General features: G+C 44.0%; 1 protein-coding gene across 1 annotated transcript; it reads right to left on the bottom strand.

The window, feature by feature from the left end:
* Nucleotides 1–329: 329 nt before the first annotated feature.
* LOC130374228 (adenylate cyclase type 3-like) lies at nt 330–14,690 on the bottom strand. Its single transcript, XM_056580897.1, has 20 exons — nt 13,477–14,690; nt 12,664–12,813; nt 11,175–11,311; nt 10,406–10,517; nt 9,948–10,075; nt 9,502–9,660; nt 9,067–9,226; nt 8,291–8,389; nt 7,915–8,006; nt 7,514–7,675; nt 6,890–6,977; nt 6,437–6,553; nt 5,238–5,515; nt 4,642–4,723; nt 4,279–4,437; nt 3,608–3,754; nt 3,391–3,507; nt 2,712–2,838; nt 2,362–2,486; nt 330–1,259 (listed from the first exon to the last, which is right to left on the bottom strand). Exons 1-20 carry the CDS (start codon nt 14,155–14,157, stop codon nt 1,074–1,076), a joined length of 3,306 nt encoding a protein of 1,101 aa, XP_056436872.1. The 5' UTR covers nt 14,158–14,690; the 3' UTR covers nt 330–1,073.
* Between the last annotated feature and the right edge of the window lie 47 nt (nt 14,691–14,737).

Here is a 14,737-nt window from a genome sequence, read left to right as displayed (position 1 = left end):
GTCTCAGCATGAGAGTCAGCCGTGTTTTTCACTTTATTTTCGCCATTTTGCATGCATGTTGCACACGCAGAATTTGGAAATCATAAACCTGATTAAACTATTCATTAGAATAACGGACATTTCAGAGCCTTTTTTTGTTGCTTAAACTGTCCGGTTTATGTTTGTTTTATTTCGGTTCATCCGAATCTCAATCATTTGTTTTAAAGATTAGAGTTAGAAAAAACGTATTCTTGGTCAGACGGAGGTAACCAATGTTGGTCATTTATTTAACGTATTCATAAAGCTATGTAACACGCTTTGCATTTATTTTATCATCTCTGTTGCTGTCCTCCATTCAGAGATTACGAGGCGGCATGTCAATATTAACAAACAAGTGTGTAGTACATTCAACTTTATTTACAAATGTCATTATTTACATATTTATGCAATAAATACAATACAATTGTATTATACATATACTTCTTTATCTTAAAGACTTAAAATAAATCGACATTATTACGCTTAATGAATGGAACTTTGTGCATGGACGTATAATAAAGTTTATCTTCCAGATTCTACTATGGGCTGTAATGCTGACATCTAGAGGTTGGCTAGATATTACTAATGTACTTTCATTAAAATAAGCTTAGGCTATTGTAACATTTTAGAGTGTGTGGTTGGGGGAACATATTAAAGGCAAATCATTTGAACAATGGGCCAACAACATTACAGCGCTGCCTCAATGTACAACAAACTAAGAACATTAGAAAAAAATATTTCGGTCCAGTCTAAGCTTTAACACTTTAAGCAGGGACCTATTTGTAAAAAAAATCAATAACATGATTATCCAGCTTCATGAATATAACAAGCAGAATGAAGTCTTTAAATGATATATTTTCCAATGGAAAAAATGTTGATACAATGCATATGATCGCTTAAGAAAATATTAATACTCTCCTAATTGCAGATGCTTCATGTGACTAGTTGTTTTGACGGATTGAGCTCTATGTAAATATAAGTGTGAATATGTTAAGGCTGTTTGAATATATGTCGAATCATGCATGTGTTATGGATGCTGCTGTAGGCGCTAAAGGTCAGGAGATCTCAAGCACCTGGTGTGGTAAAATGGTTTGGACCAGAACCTTTCCATTAGTACTGGGTTTATCTTTGCCTTTCATGAAGAAGGTGAGCAGCTCCCCTTTTCCTTTGACAAAAATGGGTCCTCTTCGAACAAAACGGAAGCCATATTCCTTCAGGATCATATAGCAGTCTTCTACCACCTGAGGGCAGAGCAGATACAATTAGTGCTGTCAAGCGATTAAAATATGTCATTGCGATTAATCGCATTAATGTCATAGTCAACTCACGATTAATCGCAAAAAAAATTCTATGCTAAATATCCCTTGATTTCTTTGTCTCATTAAGTTTTCTCATTTTCATGCTCTTATCAACATGCCTTCTGCAAATGTTTTTTTATTGATAACAACGTTGGCATATACTGATCAAAACAGGACGATACAAAAAAAAAAGCCTATAGTGCAATTAAACGATGAACATACAAACATACTGCCTTGAACATAGCAGTCAGGCTACTGCTTCTTTGTTTTGAGCCAAAGAAAAATAAATAAATAAATTGCCTTAATCGTGCAATCAAAAAAATTAACGCCGTTAAAATTGGTTTGCGTTAACGCCCTTAATAACGTGTTTAACTGACAGCACTAGATACAATATAATCATAGCCGGAGTAATTCTGAAGCAAAATTATGTGTGTGTATGTGTGTGTGCCAGAGAGTATATGTGTTTGTGTGTGTGCATTATGGTGTGTTTGCACTTGTGCGTGCATATGTGTGTATATGCATGCGTGCAGATATTTTTTTTTGTTTCGTTTATTAAAGATCCCCATTAGTCTACACACCATAGTGGAGACTATTCTTCCTGCGGTCCAGGCAAAAGACATTACAATACAGATTAAAGTGCAGTACAGCATGATCATTGTTGGTGACCAAAACACAGACTTAGTAATCAACATTTACATTACATGTAAATAATGCAAAAAACAAAAAACAGAATTAAAAACAAATTATCTTTTGTCAGTCCAAAAATACCTTAAATAATAACCTAATCTACTCTAATTTCCTTTCTGATTATTGCTGCCTTAAGTTTCCTTTTGAATTTACCTTTATTCCTGGTTAGAGTCAAATATGAGGGGAGCAGATTCCAGTATGCAATGGCTCTGTACATTACTGTTTTTTTGAGTGCATTGGTTTTGGGTAGAGGACAAGTAAAGTGACCACCTAGTGCCTGTCTGGTATTATATCCATGTCTCTCATCTACAGGCGATCGCTGTAAAGACAAACTGACGGGTTTCTAGATATGGAGCACCTGTATGTTTCCCATCACTCCTGTGGACTCCATCCTGCTGGCGACGTTGACGGTGTTTCCCCAGATGTCATAGTGAGGTTTACGAGCCCCAATGACCCCAGCCAGCACCCCCCCCTTATTGAGACCTGTGAGGGAGGAAACCAAAGCTTCAACATAAAAACAAGCATACAAACATGCACCTTACATGACAACCCCCCACACACACACACACACACACACACACACACACACACACACACACACACACACACACACACACACACACACACACACACACACACACACACACACACACACAAACACACACGCACACACACACACAAGTGTAAATATCCCCAATGCACACTGACCAATGCGGAGCATGAAGTTGTTGAACGACTGCTTGTTGAGGTTGGTGAGGATGACTTTCATGGCCAGGGCAAAGTCTGCCAAGTCAGCCAAGTGCTGCCAGCGCTCGATCAAACACTGGTCCTCTGGCTGGTTGGACACAAATGCAGAGAATTGTTATTCTTGTCAGTAGCAGCAGAATCCACTTTGGTGCTGAGCCGGGCACACCGCAGACATGGGTGGCTGTAGAGGGCTTGTGCATCGCAAAGCCAAACCGCAATGACAGCAGCCATTTTGAGAGACTAAGAGCATGCAATGTTCGTTACTTTGTGAGCAGTATTGTTTTTTTTGGTCATTGTTAACTAATTATTCATGGGAGGATTTGTTTTTATGGGTGACGTTTTAGTGTTTGAAAGTGTTTGCCAAGACGAGGAAAAGCTGCATTTTTATTCGCCCCGGTGATGATATATTTATGTTCATTTAAGCTTTTATAGTACTACAACTCTCTTGAGTCCTCTCAGTATGGTTGTAGCAGCAAGAACTAAAACTCCACCGATGCCTTCTGAAGTAAGTGCCTTGAAGAGGGGACTGACTATCACAGCTACACAGACAGACACATACAGACAGCCAGTCCCCTCTAAAAGGCTCTTCTGCGTAGCTGCGGTTGTCTCGGGTCAGTACTGTGGTTCTGTGAGGCGGTACCTTGCGGTTGGTGTATCCGTTGGTGTTACTCTCTGGGGTCACCCCTGAGGCAGCCATATACGTGCTGCCTATGGTCTTGATCTTCGTGATGAAACGGAATCCATCCCTGTCCAATAGCTGAGGGATGAAGTTCAATGCACAACGTGATGTTCCCTCTCTAAACCTTTTCTTTAAAAATGACACATCATCAGCCCTTTATTCTCGACCGCTGACTCACGCTGTCAAAGTCGGAGATGATCTCGTTGAGGATCCGAAGACATTCGATGCCTCCGTTGTTGATGCCCTCCTCGGTGTAGAAGTCAGAAAAGTTTGGTATGGAGGCGAACATCACACCAATCTCATCATAAGACTGGCTGTACAGCTCCTACGGGTAGGGTTTGGGCAGTTTACAGGATTTTAGCAATTTCTTCTGATGTACAAAATTCCAACTCTCTTCTTTTTCCGTCACTGGAACTTTTTTTTCACACACAAACACACAGATTCACACACTAATTATCACAGGCTCTCTTTTTCTCTTTCTCACACACACATGCATGCCAAGGGACATGCCCCGTTTCGCAAACAGACACACACGCATGCATTGCACACACACACACACACACACACACACACACACACACACACACACACACAGACACACACACACACACACACACACACACACAAACACACACACACACACACACACACACCAAACAGCGCACACACACACACACACACACACACACACACACACACACACACACACACAATCACACCAAACAGCGCACACACACACACACACACACACACACACACACACACACACACACACACACACACACACACACACACACACACACACACACACACACACACACACACACACACACACACACACACACACACCTCGTCTCTCTTCTTGGTGCCCAGGAAGTGCCTGGCCACATGCTCTGGCAGCATGTTGGTGACCAGGGCTTCGTTCCAGCGCCTCATCTCCAACACCCGCTCCTTCTGGTCGTGCACCCCGATCTTCCACAGGAACAGCTTCCGCGACTGACGCTCCACCTACACATCCATGTGTATGCGTGTGTGTTTGTGTGTGTGTGTGTGTGTGTTAGTTTGATGAAATGAGTATGACTGGGCTAAAGGTCAGAGTTGGTTATATAACGGTGGGAATACATCCCCTGGGACTTTAAGATCTAAACTGTCACAGTTTAAATAAAGACTATTATAGATAGATGGAAAGATGATGAAAATAGACGGACTCACAAGTCGGGCAAAGCAGTAGAAGCTGATCATCATGACGATGATCATCATTGTCATCAGGTACTTGGACGGTACCATGAAGGTTCTAGAAAAACAGATGAAATCATTTTGTTTGCTGTCCAGAAAGTCATAATAATTACATTTTTTAAATCAAATTATGGTTCCACTTTTCAGAAGCATGAGGACTTGAACGTCAAGCTATTCACCTCATCGTGTCTAAATTGCATGCATTGTAACAAAGCACTGCATCAGTGTTGGGCAAGTTACTTCAAAAGCGTAATGCATTATTTATTACTTGTTACTGTCATTTCAAAGTAATTAGTTACATTACAATATTACTGTCTTTGAATTGTAAGGCATTACCCTACTTTTACATTACTTTTGCATTACATTCACCAAAATAACAGGAAATATGGATTTGGTGTTCTCAATAGATCTTCTTGTGTACAATGCAGCTCATTACACAGGAGGTGATGTGGTTGGCATAATGACTGAGCTAGGCTTAAGGCTAACAAAAGTACAATATAATGGTCGCAGTAATTGAATTGAAGTCAGTCGATTTAGTAACCAATCGTGCTACGCAGTGTCCGTTTTCCCACCTGTGCGCGGCGGACCCCAGTGAGTCGTACGCGTCGTACAAGTCGCGCCAGCTGAAGATGTTGACGGCGCCGGTCGCCGTGACGACCATCACCATGAGCGCCAGCTTCACCAGGTGGCTCGCCTGCACCAGCATGGCGGTCGCTATGAGCGACGTCACCGCCATGAAGCTGTAGTGCTTGGGGTTCTCCGCGCAGTGCCGCTCCCCGGGGGGGGGGGTCTCCGGGGACGCGACGCGGCTCGTGTTGAACTCGTGGACCGGGAGGGGGACGCAGCTCAGCTGCGGGGGGCCGGGTCAGAGGCAGCGAGACGCAGGGGGAAGAGGGTAGGATGTGAGGTGAAGCATTAGAGCGAGGACGTCAGAGGATGTCAGTACGCAAGAGGAGTGATGAGGTGTTGGATTAGAACATCACAGTAAGAACGAGGAGAGATGAGATGGTGGATTAGAATGTGACGGTAAGAAAGAGATGTGGGGGATGATATTGTATTTTCGATAAGAGCAGTACAGTCACAAAGAGGGATACATCACACATGTGATATGGAATGTGAATTATTCCAACTGTGTGTCTAAATCAACCGGGACAGGGTTGATTCGCAGGGTTGAACATTTGAAAATCTGATGATTTCTTATTATCAATGGTTGTAAATGCAACATTGAAGAATGTGATCCACCTTAACTGTTGAGGTACCATTTCTACAGGGGATACCACAGAGGACCAAAAGAGTAAAAGCCACACGTTGCAGTTCGATACTCATTTTGAGCAACCAGCCGTTTCTTTAGCTTCCTTGATAACTCCCAGCTGTCACCCGTGACTGCCGCCAGCTAGTGTATCTGACAGGTTAGGTTTAAATGAGTGTGCTCAGCGACTCTGTCTGTCTATGCCTAGTAGGGAAGAAATCAAGGCAGCAATGTGTGGAACAAGCAGTCCCTCCCGGGGGAAGGGAGGTGTGTCTGTATGTGTGTGCGTGGGTGGGTGGTTGGGGAGGGGGCAGTCAAATTAGCCCGCAGGCGATGAGGCAGACAGCTAAAGCACAATAATGGACTCCATTGGGACCTGCTTGTCAGACACTTGTTACACAAAGCTACTGGTAGCCTGACTTGGGAAAATAAAGGGAGGACACGCAGGAAGGCAGCAACAAAGGCAAGCCCCAGTCAGAAGAACTGGTTCATGGAGATGTGTTTCTGTGTCTTTGGTCGTACCATGTCTGCGATCTCCGCCATGGTGAGCACAAAGATGGCCGCCATGGCCCAGGTGTTCCTGGCCCAGCGCGTGCGGTCGAGCCAAACAGAGAACGACACCAGCCTTCTGGAGAACCTCTGTGTGGCCCCATATACATAGAGTAGAAAAAGTGGTTAAAAAGTGATTATAATGATAATTTTTTAGAAAATTGATATTATTTTACGAATGAACAAATCTAAACAAACGGCTTTCTGTTATGTTGCTTCGATAAGTTATTAATCGAAATCGATGACACTGTTTACATATCACAGGCATCCTGTCGTAACGACACCTGTTTATTATTGAATAGCATTGTACTGCATTGTTTCATTGCAACCCTTTATTTATGACCCATTACCCTCTCTCCCCCACCTGCCCTCAGCTCACAGACGGGACCATTGTGTTTATGATTACAACATCCTTCTTCTTCTTACCCTGGGAAAGATGGCGGCCAGGGAGCAGACTGTCAGGATGAGAAGCAGCACCTCTCCGATGGCCAGGGTGACGTAGTTCACCGACAGCCTGCCGCACGACAGGAACACACGTTAATGACTTGTTATGATCTACCATGAAGAACACCGGTATCTTCTGCTTGATATCTGGGTATAATTTTCGTCATTTTCGTCTACTTGTGTATTTCTGGTTCAAAACCTTAATGACGTGGCTGGTAACAATGTTAATAGTGCTTGGGGGTACTCTATTACCTTCAACAGATCTCTCTGTGGCTAATACGTAGTAAGACGTAACACTGCAATAATTTTTATTTTCATTGTCGATGAATCAATTCCTCATTCCGTCTAACCCTAACCCTTACCCAGTTAATTGAGCTTTAAGTGATTTTCTTTGTCTCATGATAATTAAAATAAAGATGTGCATTTCTGACGCTCATAACACAGCAAGGCACATATTCTCCTGATATTGGAAAGGATTCAATGATTTTCAAATGATAAGTCGATGAACTTTCTTTCGATCGTCTCAGCGGTTATTGAGCAATCGTCGGAGCTCCGTCACATCCTCGCCTTGTGAGGAACAAAGGGTTGGACTGTGTGCGGCCTCACCAGGGGTCGATGAAGACCTCCATGGCTGTGATGAAGAGGAGCACCACGCAGCAGCAGCCGAAGGCCACGCCGCTCCTCCCCTCCTTCTCCGAGGAGTACCGAGCCTCCAGCTCGCCGTCGGTGAAGTGCAGCAGCAAGGGGTTCACGTGGTGCTCCTTCATACTGACACACACACACGCACACACACATGACACACACACACACACACACGCACGCATGCACATAAACACGCAGGGAGTGATGCTTTATGAGTGTGAGTATGTGTGCGTGACAGTGAGTGCGTGTTGGAGTGTCGCGTAGAAGCGGTACTTTTTTGATGTTTAAGGAGTCAACACATGTATAAATTCGTCCTCTCACATAACCCCAACGCTTCCCTTATTTTTGTGCTCTATTCTCCTCACATGTTCTCATTTTCTCGGTCCAGCAGCTCCTGTTGCAGTCTACTGTTGAGTTCCTCTTCCTCGTTCAGCCCACCGCTCACAGTGATCACCCCCTGCACAAAACACAGTTTTGATATAAACATGTAGGTCATTTTTTAAAAAAAATATTTATGTTTTAATAATAACAATAATAAAACCAAAACGTTTAATTTGTGTAGCACTATTCTATATATTCAAAAATACACAAATAAAATAACATCTAAATATCAACAAAAGGTTATATTTAAAACATTGAAGGGGCAGAAAGCTGGACAGAGAGGTTAGGAGAGATACATGTATTTCAACAACCTCTATTCAATAAATGTTTTTAGATGTGTGTGTTTGCGTTGTCATTTACCTTATTCTCTGTGGCTACAGCCAGGTTAGAGCCAGCGTTGCCGTTAGTGACGGTGGTGTTTATCAGCTGTGTGGTGTTGCTAGCGGGCAGTGCGCCTCTCTGCCGAACACAGACATTGGGCGGTGGAAGTGTCAATCAAATGTTCTTAGTCGTAAATCGATTCAATAACGTTAAAAACGATAGAGAATATTTAACCGCAGATAAATCAAGCACTTAAGTAGCTCGAGAGGTCATGCGATTACAACAGTGTAATCGCATGTGTATAATTGATTAACATTCTTTCAATCGACTAAGCGGTTAATCAACCGCTTAGTCATTGCAAATACAAAAATCAAGCCTATATTAGTTAGTTAGTTAGTTATATGCTCCTTATAACGGCTAGCCGTTGGGAGTTGCTGGACCGGCCCAATTGTCGATCCAGCAGCACCGACATCACGACATCAGTCAGGTTAGGTACCTTGTCAAGGACACCTCGACACTCAGCTAGGAGAAGCCGGGGATCGAACCAGCAACCTTCAGGTTACCAGCCAACCCGCTCTACCTCCTGAGCTACTGCCGGACATTGATGTTGTTTGATATACTTTCCTTTTCAAAAACAATGAACTAATACTAGTAATACAGCGGATTCATGGTCAAGAATACTGCATATTACAGTCAGATATATTCTAATGGATGAAAAAAAAAAAAAAGACAGAAAATGCACATTCTTTGCAGTAATAATAATCTTCAAAATCGGTTGAGAGCAGATCAATACATTATGAGGGTAAATCTCTTACATTTCCATTGACCCCATTGCCATTGGCTGTGGGGGACAGGATAAGGTAGGTCTCGATGCCCTTCTCCAACAGGTACTCACACCGGTCCCCTCCACACCCCGCCTCCATTTCAAACTCCCCGGAGAGACACTCCATGGTACTGTGGGAGATATGGACCCTCCTGTTGAACACACACACACACACACACACACACACACACATGCACACACACACACACACACACACACACACACACACACACACACACACACACACACACACACACACACACACACGCACACACACACACACACACACACACACACACACACACACACACACACACACACACACACACACATAAGAAACACATGTGTGGCCATCAACATAATTAACAAACGTGTGTCAAGTAAATTACAGCAAATCACAATCCCCCCTATCCTTTCCGTCTCTCACCCGGGGATGCCCCCCGACTCCATCTTGTTGGCCACGGTGACGTCGGTGGACCACACGTCAAACTGCCACCTCTTCTGGCCCAGCACGCCGCCCAGCACCGTGCCCGTGTGGACCCCAACGCGCATGTCCACCTCCGTGTTGGTCTTCTCCCGCACGTACCTAGGAGGGAGTCGGAACGGAGAGAGGGGCCGTGGGGTCGTAAAGACAGTCCAGCACACGGCAGACGACAGATCATTGAACCAGTTGAACTGAATAAATATAGGGGGGAGGGGGGGGGGGGGGCATCATAGAGCAAAGATGTCCGAACCCGCTACCAATCTGCTCCTCTGGGATGTATCTGAATCGGGTAGAAGTGATTCGATCGAAGTGAATAAAACAGCGAGAGCGATTTAAATAGTAAACCGCTTCTTCGTTTCTGATTGGCTGGAGTCAGTTCCATCACTTACGAGATGGCCTTCACCATGGCGAGACCCATCATGATGGAGCAGGTGGCGTGGTCCTCCCTGTAGTCCGGTAGGCCACAGATGCAGTAGTAGCAGTCCCCCAAGATCTTAATCCTTAGCTGGTGGTGATCCTGTATGACCAGGGGAGGGGAGCAAAACAGTCTAGGTGTTTAGCATTTCTCTATCGTTGAGTCAAGTGTGTTTATTGACAATCAGATATTCTGTAGGATCAAAGCATCACACACTGTCAAATTTTGACCGTTTGACCGCTGATGAGGGGAAATAAACCACAGAATAGAAATGGATAGCGATGGATATGATAGAATATTGTTTTGAGCATTTGAAGAGGGGAACGGAATATCCTAGGTTAGAACGGAGAACAATAAGAACGAATGTAACACTGTTGCTTATAGAACAGTACAGTACTACAGACTAAGGATCCTCTTACAGTATTGACTCACCGATGCCAGTTTGTCAAAGAGCGCAAACAGTTCATTGAGCAGCTTCACTAGTTCCTGGGCGCTGCAGGCCGATGACAGCTGGGTGAAACCAACAATGTCAGCGAAAAGGATGCTGGAACGGAAGGAATCAGAGAAAGTTCATCAACCCGACAAGCACTAGTAACTTTCACCATCTTGACTCGCACAATTGTCTTTGGCTCTGGCTTAAACTAACAATGAAAATACAATTTTCATTGCATCTTTTTTTCTTTTTTTCTTTTTGTCTATACATTTATTCATTTTAAGTTAACATGAAAATGTATGTTTACTTCATGTTTAACGAGAGAAGAACACTACAACTCTATGATCTTAAGTGATAAACAGTACATTTAGTTGATCTGTAACTAAATTGATGAATCGCATATAAAAATGATAGGGTCACACTTTTCAAAAAGGGTTCAATAATGAACCATTAACTAAAATTAGTTAATTCAGTAATAAGCCTGAATTAACTGAACCATTAATTAATATTAGTCATAGATCCTAATTACCTTTACAGAGCCACACATGCACAAATGACTCAGCATTCATTCTCTGAAAATAAGCATTGGGCCCATGGTAATAAGCATTATTATTTTAAATGAGCAACGGGGTTAGGGATGAGTCAGGGTTATGTTACGTTTAGAGTGAATGGGTTACGGTTAGGATTTCTGTTAGGGTTAGTGGGTTGCGGATCGGATTAGTGTCAGGGATAACCCTAAGAAAGAGAAAGCATTTGACTATGTTTAACCTGACGTTCTCATGGCGGTACATATACATGGTGTTGAACTGCTGTTGCTGGCCTTCACTCTGATTGGCCTGTTCCTTCATGCCCTGCAGCATCTCATCCGCAATGTGTTTGGGTAAGATGGACAACAGCAACTCTTCCTACAATAAGGGAACAACCAACAGGTGTTAAGGTCCACTTACAGAAACAAAGATACATATTGCAGGTGCTGGGTTTGTGTTTTTGTGTGTGCGTGTGTGTGCGTGTGAATGTGTGGTTGGGATTAGTATAAAACTGCTTTATAGTGTATTACAGTAAGCAAAAGGTATAACACACGCAAACACGCACACACGCACACGCACACACACACACGCACACACACACACACGCACACACACACACACACACACACACACACACACACACACACACACACACACACACACTCTTTCTATTTCCACCTCTCTCTATTTATGTTCATTTACCCAGCCTCCATCTCTCATGAGCTCACTCATAAGTCACACTGGGTGAACAACAGGAACAACATGGGAGAGCTAATGAGGTGAATAGAAACATCCGGGCTTTGTTAGCACTTTGACGCCAGCTTTAACCGCCTTGTCTTTTTGTGTAAGCTTAGGGACTTGATGGATGAGGCTGGAAAGGTTGATGAATATTTCATTATCATTAACCAACTGCATTTAACAAGATTAAACGTTCAACCATCCCTCATTCCACACGGTATTAATTTTTGTTGCATTAAGTTAAAATGTATGCTTAATATTTTTTCATGTCAATTTGATTGATATATGAATGTGCAGATTTTTGTAATTTGGGCTCTAGTAGTCTGGAGTGCGCTATTCAGCTGTACTGTCGTTGTGAAATTTAGAAAGCACTTCAAAATGTAATATATCTATGATGGGTTTTGCATTAACATTCATAAACAAACAAATATGTACCCTGTTTTGTGTGGCTAAACTGTACTCTGTTCAGTTAAGTTGAGGTGAAAAAAAATGTAAAATATTTTTTATAAAATTATGAAATCTAAATTATTTACATCAACTACCTAGACAGTGTTGGTTGGTTTTTATTGCCTGTGAATACTAATGCCTATTCTCCCATCAGGCGTCATCTACAGTAGCTCAACAGAGCAGCAAAGCATGTCCCAAAGCATGTCAGCCTATTTCAGCTGTGAGTTGAGCAAAACACATCCTAATTAGGCAGCACTGGGTGTTCCAACACACCGGTGAGAAGATACACACCAGACACACACCAGAGTACACACACACACACACACACACACACACACACACACATATATATATATATATATATATATATATATATATATATATATAAAGTCGCCAGTGCTGCCTGTTTAACCTCACACTAAGAAGTGTGTGCGTGTGTGTGTGTGTGTGTGTGTGTGTGTGTGTGTGTGTGTGTGTGTGTGTGTGTGTGTGTGTGTGTGTGTGTGTGTGTGTGTGTGTGTGTTTGCTCTTCTTCTTGGGTCTACCTGCTGGGTGCTCTGCTCCTCGAGGGTGATTTTGACCTCCAGGGACTGACGTGCCTCCAGGAAGGCCGTCCGGTACTTCCTGTCCGCCATATAGTGGGACAGCACGCCCATGCAGGCTGCACACAGGTACAAGATCAGGTTGGCCAGCAGCTGAGAGGGGAGGGGGGAGACGACGTTCAAGGACAGGCTGCCATCATCACATCAGTCAGCAAAAAATATGCACTCCAATAGGACCTTTGTCATGTCTAGAGGGCATGCCCCTGATTTATATTCGATTTCAAGATGTGTTCATCATGCTCAACCAGTAGCGGACTCAGACTGTTTGAAGGGCAGGGGCGAAAAAACAAAAAGGGCACATTCTGCACAACATGGGGCCCAACCCGCGTGCAAAAAGCTATGATGCATCATGTATGGCACTTTCTCTCGTATTCACCACTCTAGAGGGCACTTTTTTTCAACCATGGAGGCACTGTAAGGGCATTAAGAGGGCACTCATTGAGGCACGTTATCGAATTTTCTGGTTCTAGAGGGCTCATCATCATATTGTATGAAGGGGCACCAGAGGGTACCCAATAATTTTTTTCACATGTAAAGGGCAGCCAATAAGGCACTTTCTCTCGTATTCGCCACTCTTGAGGGCACTTTTTCAACCATGGAGCGCCCCCCCCCCCCCCCCCATTCCCTGTCGCATGTAGCCTACACTACATGCCCTGCTTTTGTCTGCTTCTTCTCTCGCGTCTCATTTCTGGACTGGATTGCGCAACGGGCAGACTGACACTATTCCATTGCCAACAACATGGTTCAATGATTTACCTGTCTCACCAGCATGGGGCCCTGCTGGCTGTCCGTTAGTCGTTGGGCGACGGACACCCCCAGGATGAGGGTGTGAAGGCCGCAGGAGAGCGCCGTGAGCAGGATGAGCGGGACCAAGTTCAGGGGTAACGTCAGAAAGCAGGAGAAACTAAAAAACGCCTGCCAACCCACGGAGTCACTGGCGTGCGCGAAGCGGTTGTAGTTCAGACGCATGTAGCACAGGACGTGGACGGCTACCATGAGCCACAGTACATAGGGCACGGCGCCCCGAGCAACCGGCGCTTTAGGGAATTTCTGAAAATGACTAAGTGCGTAAAAGATAAGGTCAAGGGCCAGGCCTACGGCGGCCACCACCACCATCGCCAATTTGTCCTCAGTGTACACCACGGCACACATGATGATGATGTAGCTGTTGAAAAGAGCAGCAAACAGCACTAACACTGGGATGGTTTCTTGCCGTTGTTGGCGGAAGTACGTCTGATAAAGACGCTCCAGGGAAACGGGCGCGAAGGTGAGGCGCAGTACGCGCGGCAGGCACAAACAGTAGCCCACCTGGCGCACGGTCACTTCGTGGGTCCTTGCCACTCCATCATCCGCTTGGCTGGCTTCCTGGCCAGGATTTTCTGCAGAACTTCCCGCAGAATTGTCTGTGTCTCTCGTGGAGACGGTGTTCAGAACCATTTTGGAACGGAACTGCGTAAAGGTAATCCGTTTGGCTCATAAAAATAATAATCAAAAAATAGAGCACGATCCAATCCACATTTTCTTCCAAAAAAAAGTTTCTTCAAGCAATGCATATACCACGTTCGCCGGTCCCTAACATTGTGATGACTGCTTTTGGTCTTAATTAGCCTACATGTGGAATAGCGTGTGCTATAATATTCAACAGCTCTGTGAAAGACGTTGAAAAGGTGCAGTCCCCCATAGTATTCAAGTTAAAAAATAAATAAAGTAAACAGTAATTTCATGGCTGCCTCTTAAAATGTAACAATTGTTGGACAGACTTCAGTTTGATATCCAATCACTTGACTTCTTCTTCCACCGTCTTTGTAAAGAAAAAACGATTAGTCTCAAATAAAATGTTGCAATAACCGAAAAGCGTACCGTAGGAAAAAATAGTTGTTTCCCTGATGCTTAGAGAAGGATAACGTTGTGTATCTCTACAGCTTGAGCTACGGCTCAAGGGTTATGTTTGTCTCTTCGCTCCTTCTCTCCTCTCCCCCCGCCCCTCTTGTCAACCCCCGCCCCACACCAACTTGTC

Source organism: Gadus chalcogrammus, chromosome 21 (genome assembly GCF_026213295.1).
Source record: "Gadus chalcogrammus isolate NIFS_2021 chromosome 21, NIFS_Gcha_1.0, whole genome shotgun sequence".
In the NCBI taxonomy this organism is placed as follows: Eukaryota; Metazoa; Chordata; class Actinopteri; order Gadiformes; family Gadidae; genus Gadus; species Gadus chalcogrammus.
The sequence above is the reverse complement of the archived record's forward strand: the minus strand, read 5'-3'. Positions and strand labels throughout refer to the sequence as shown.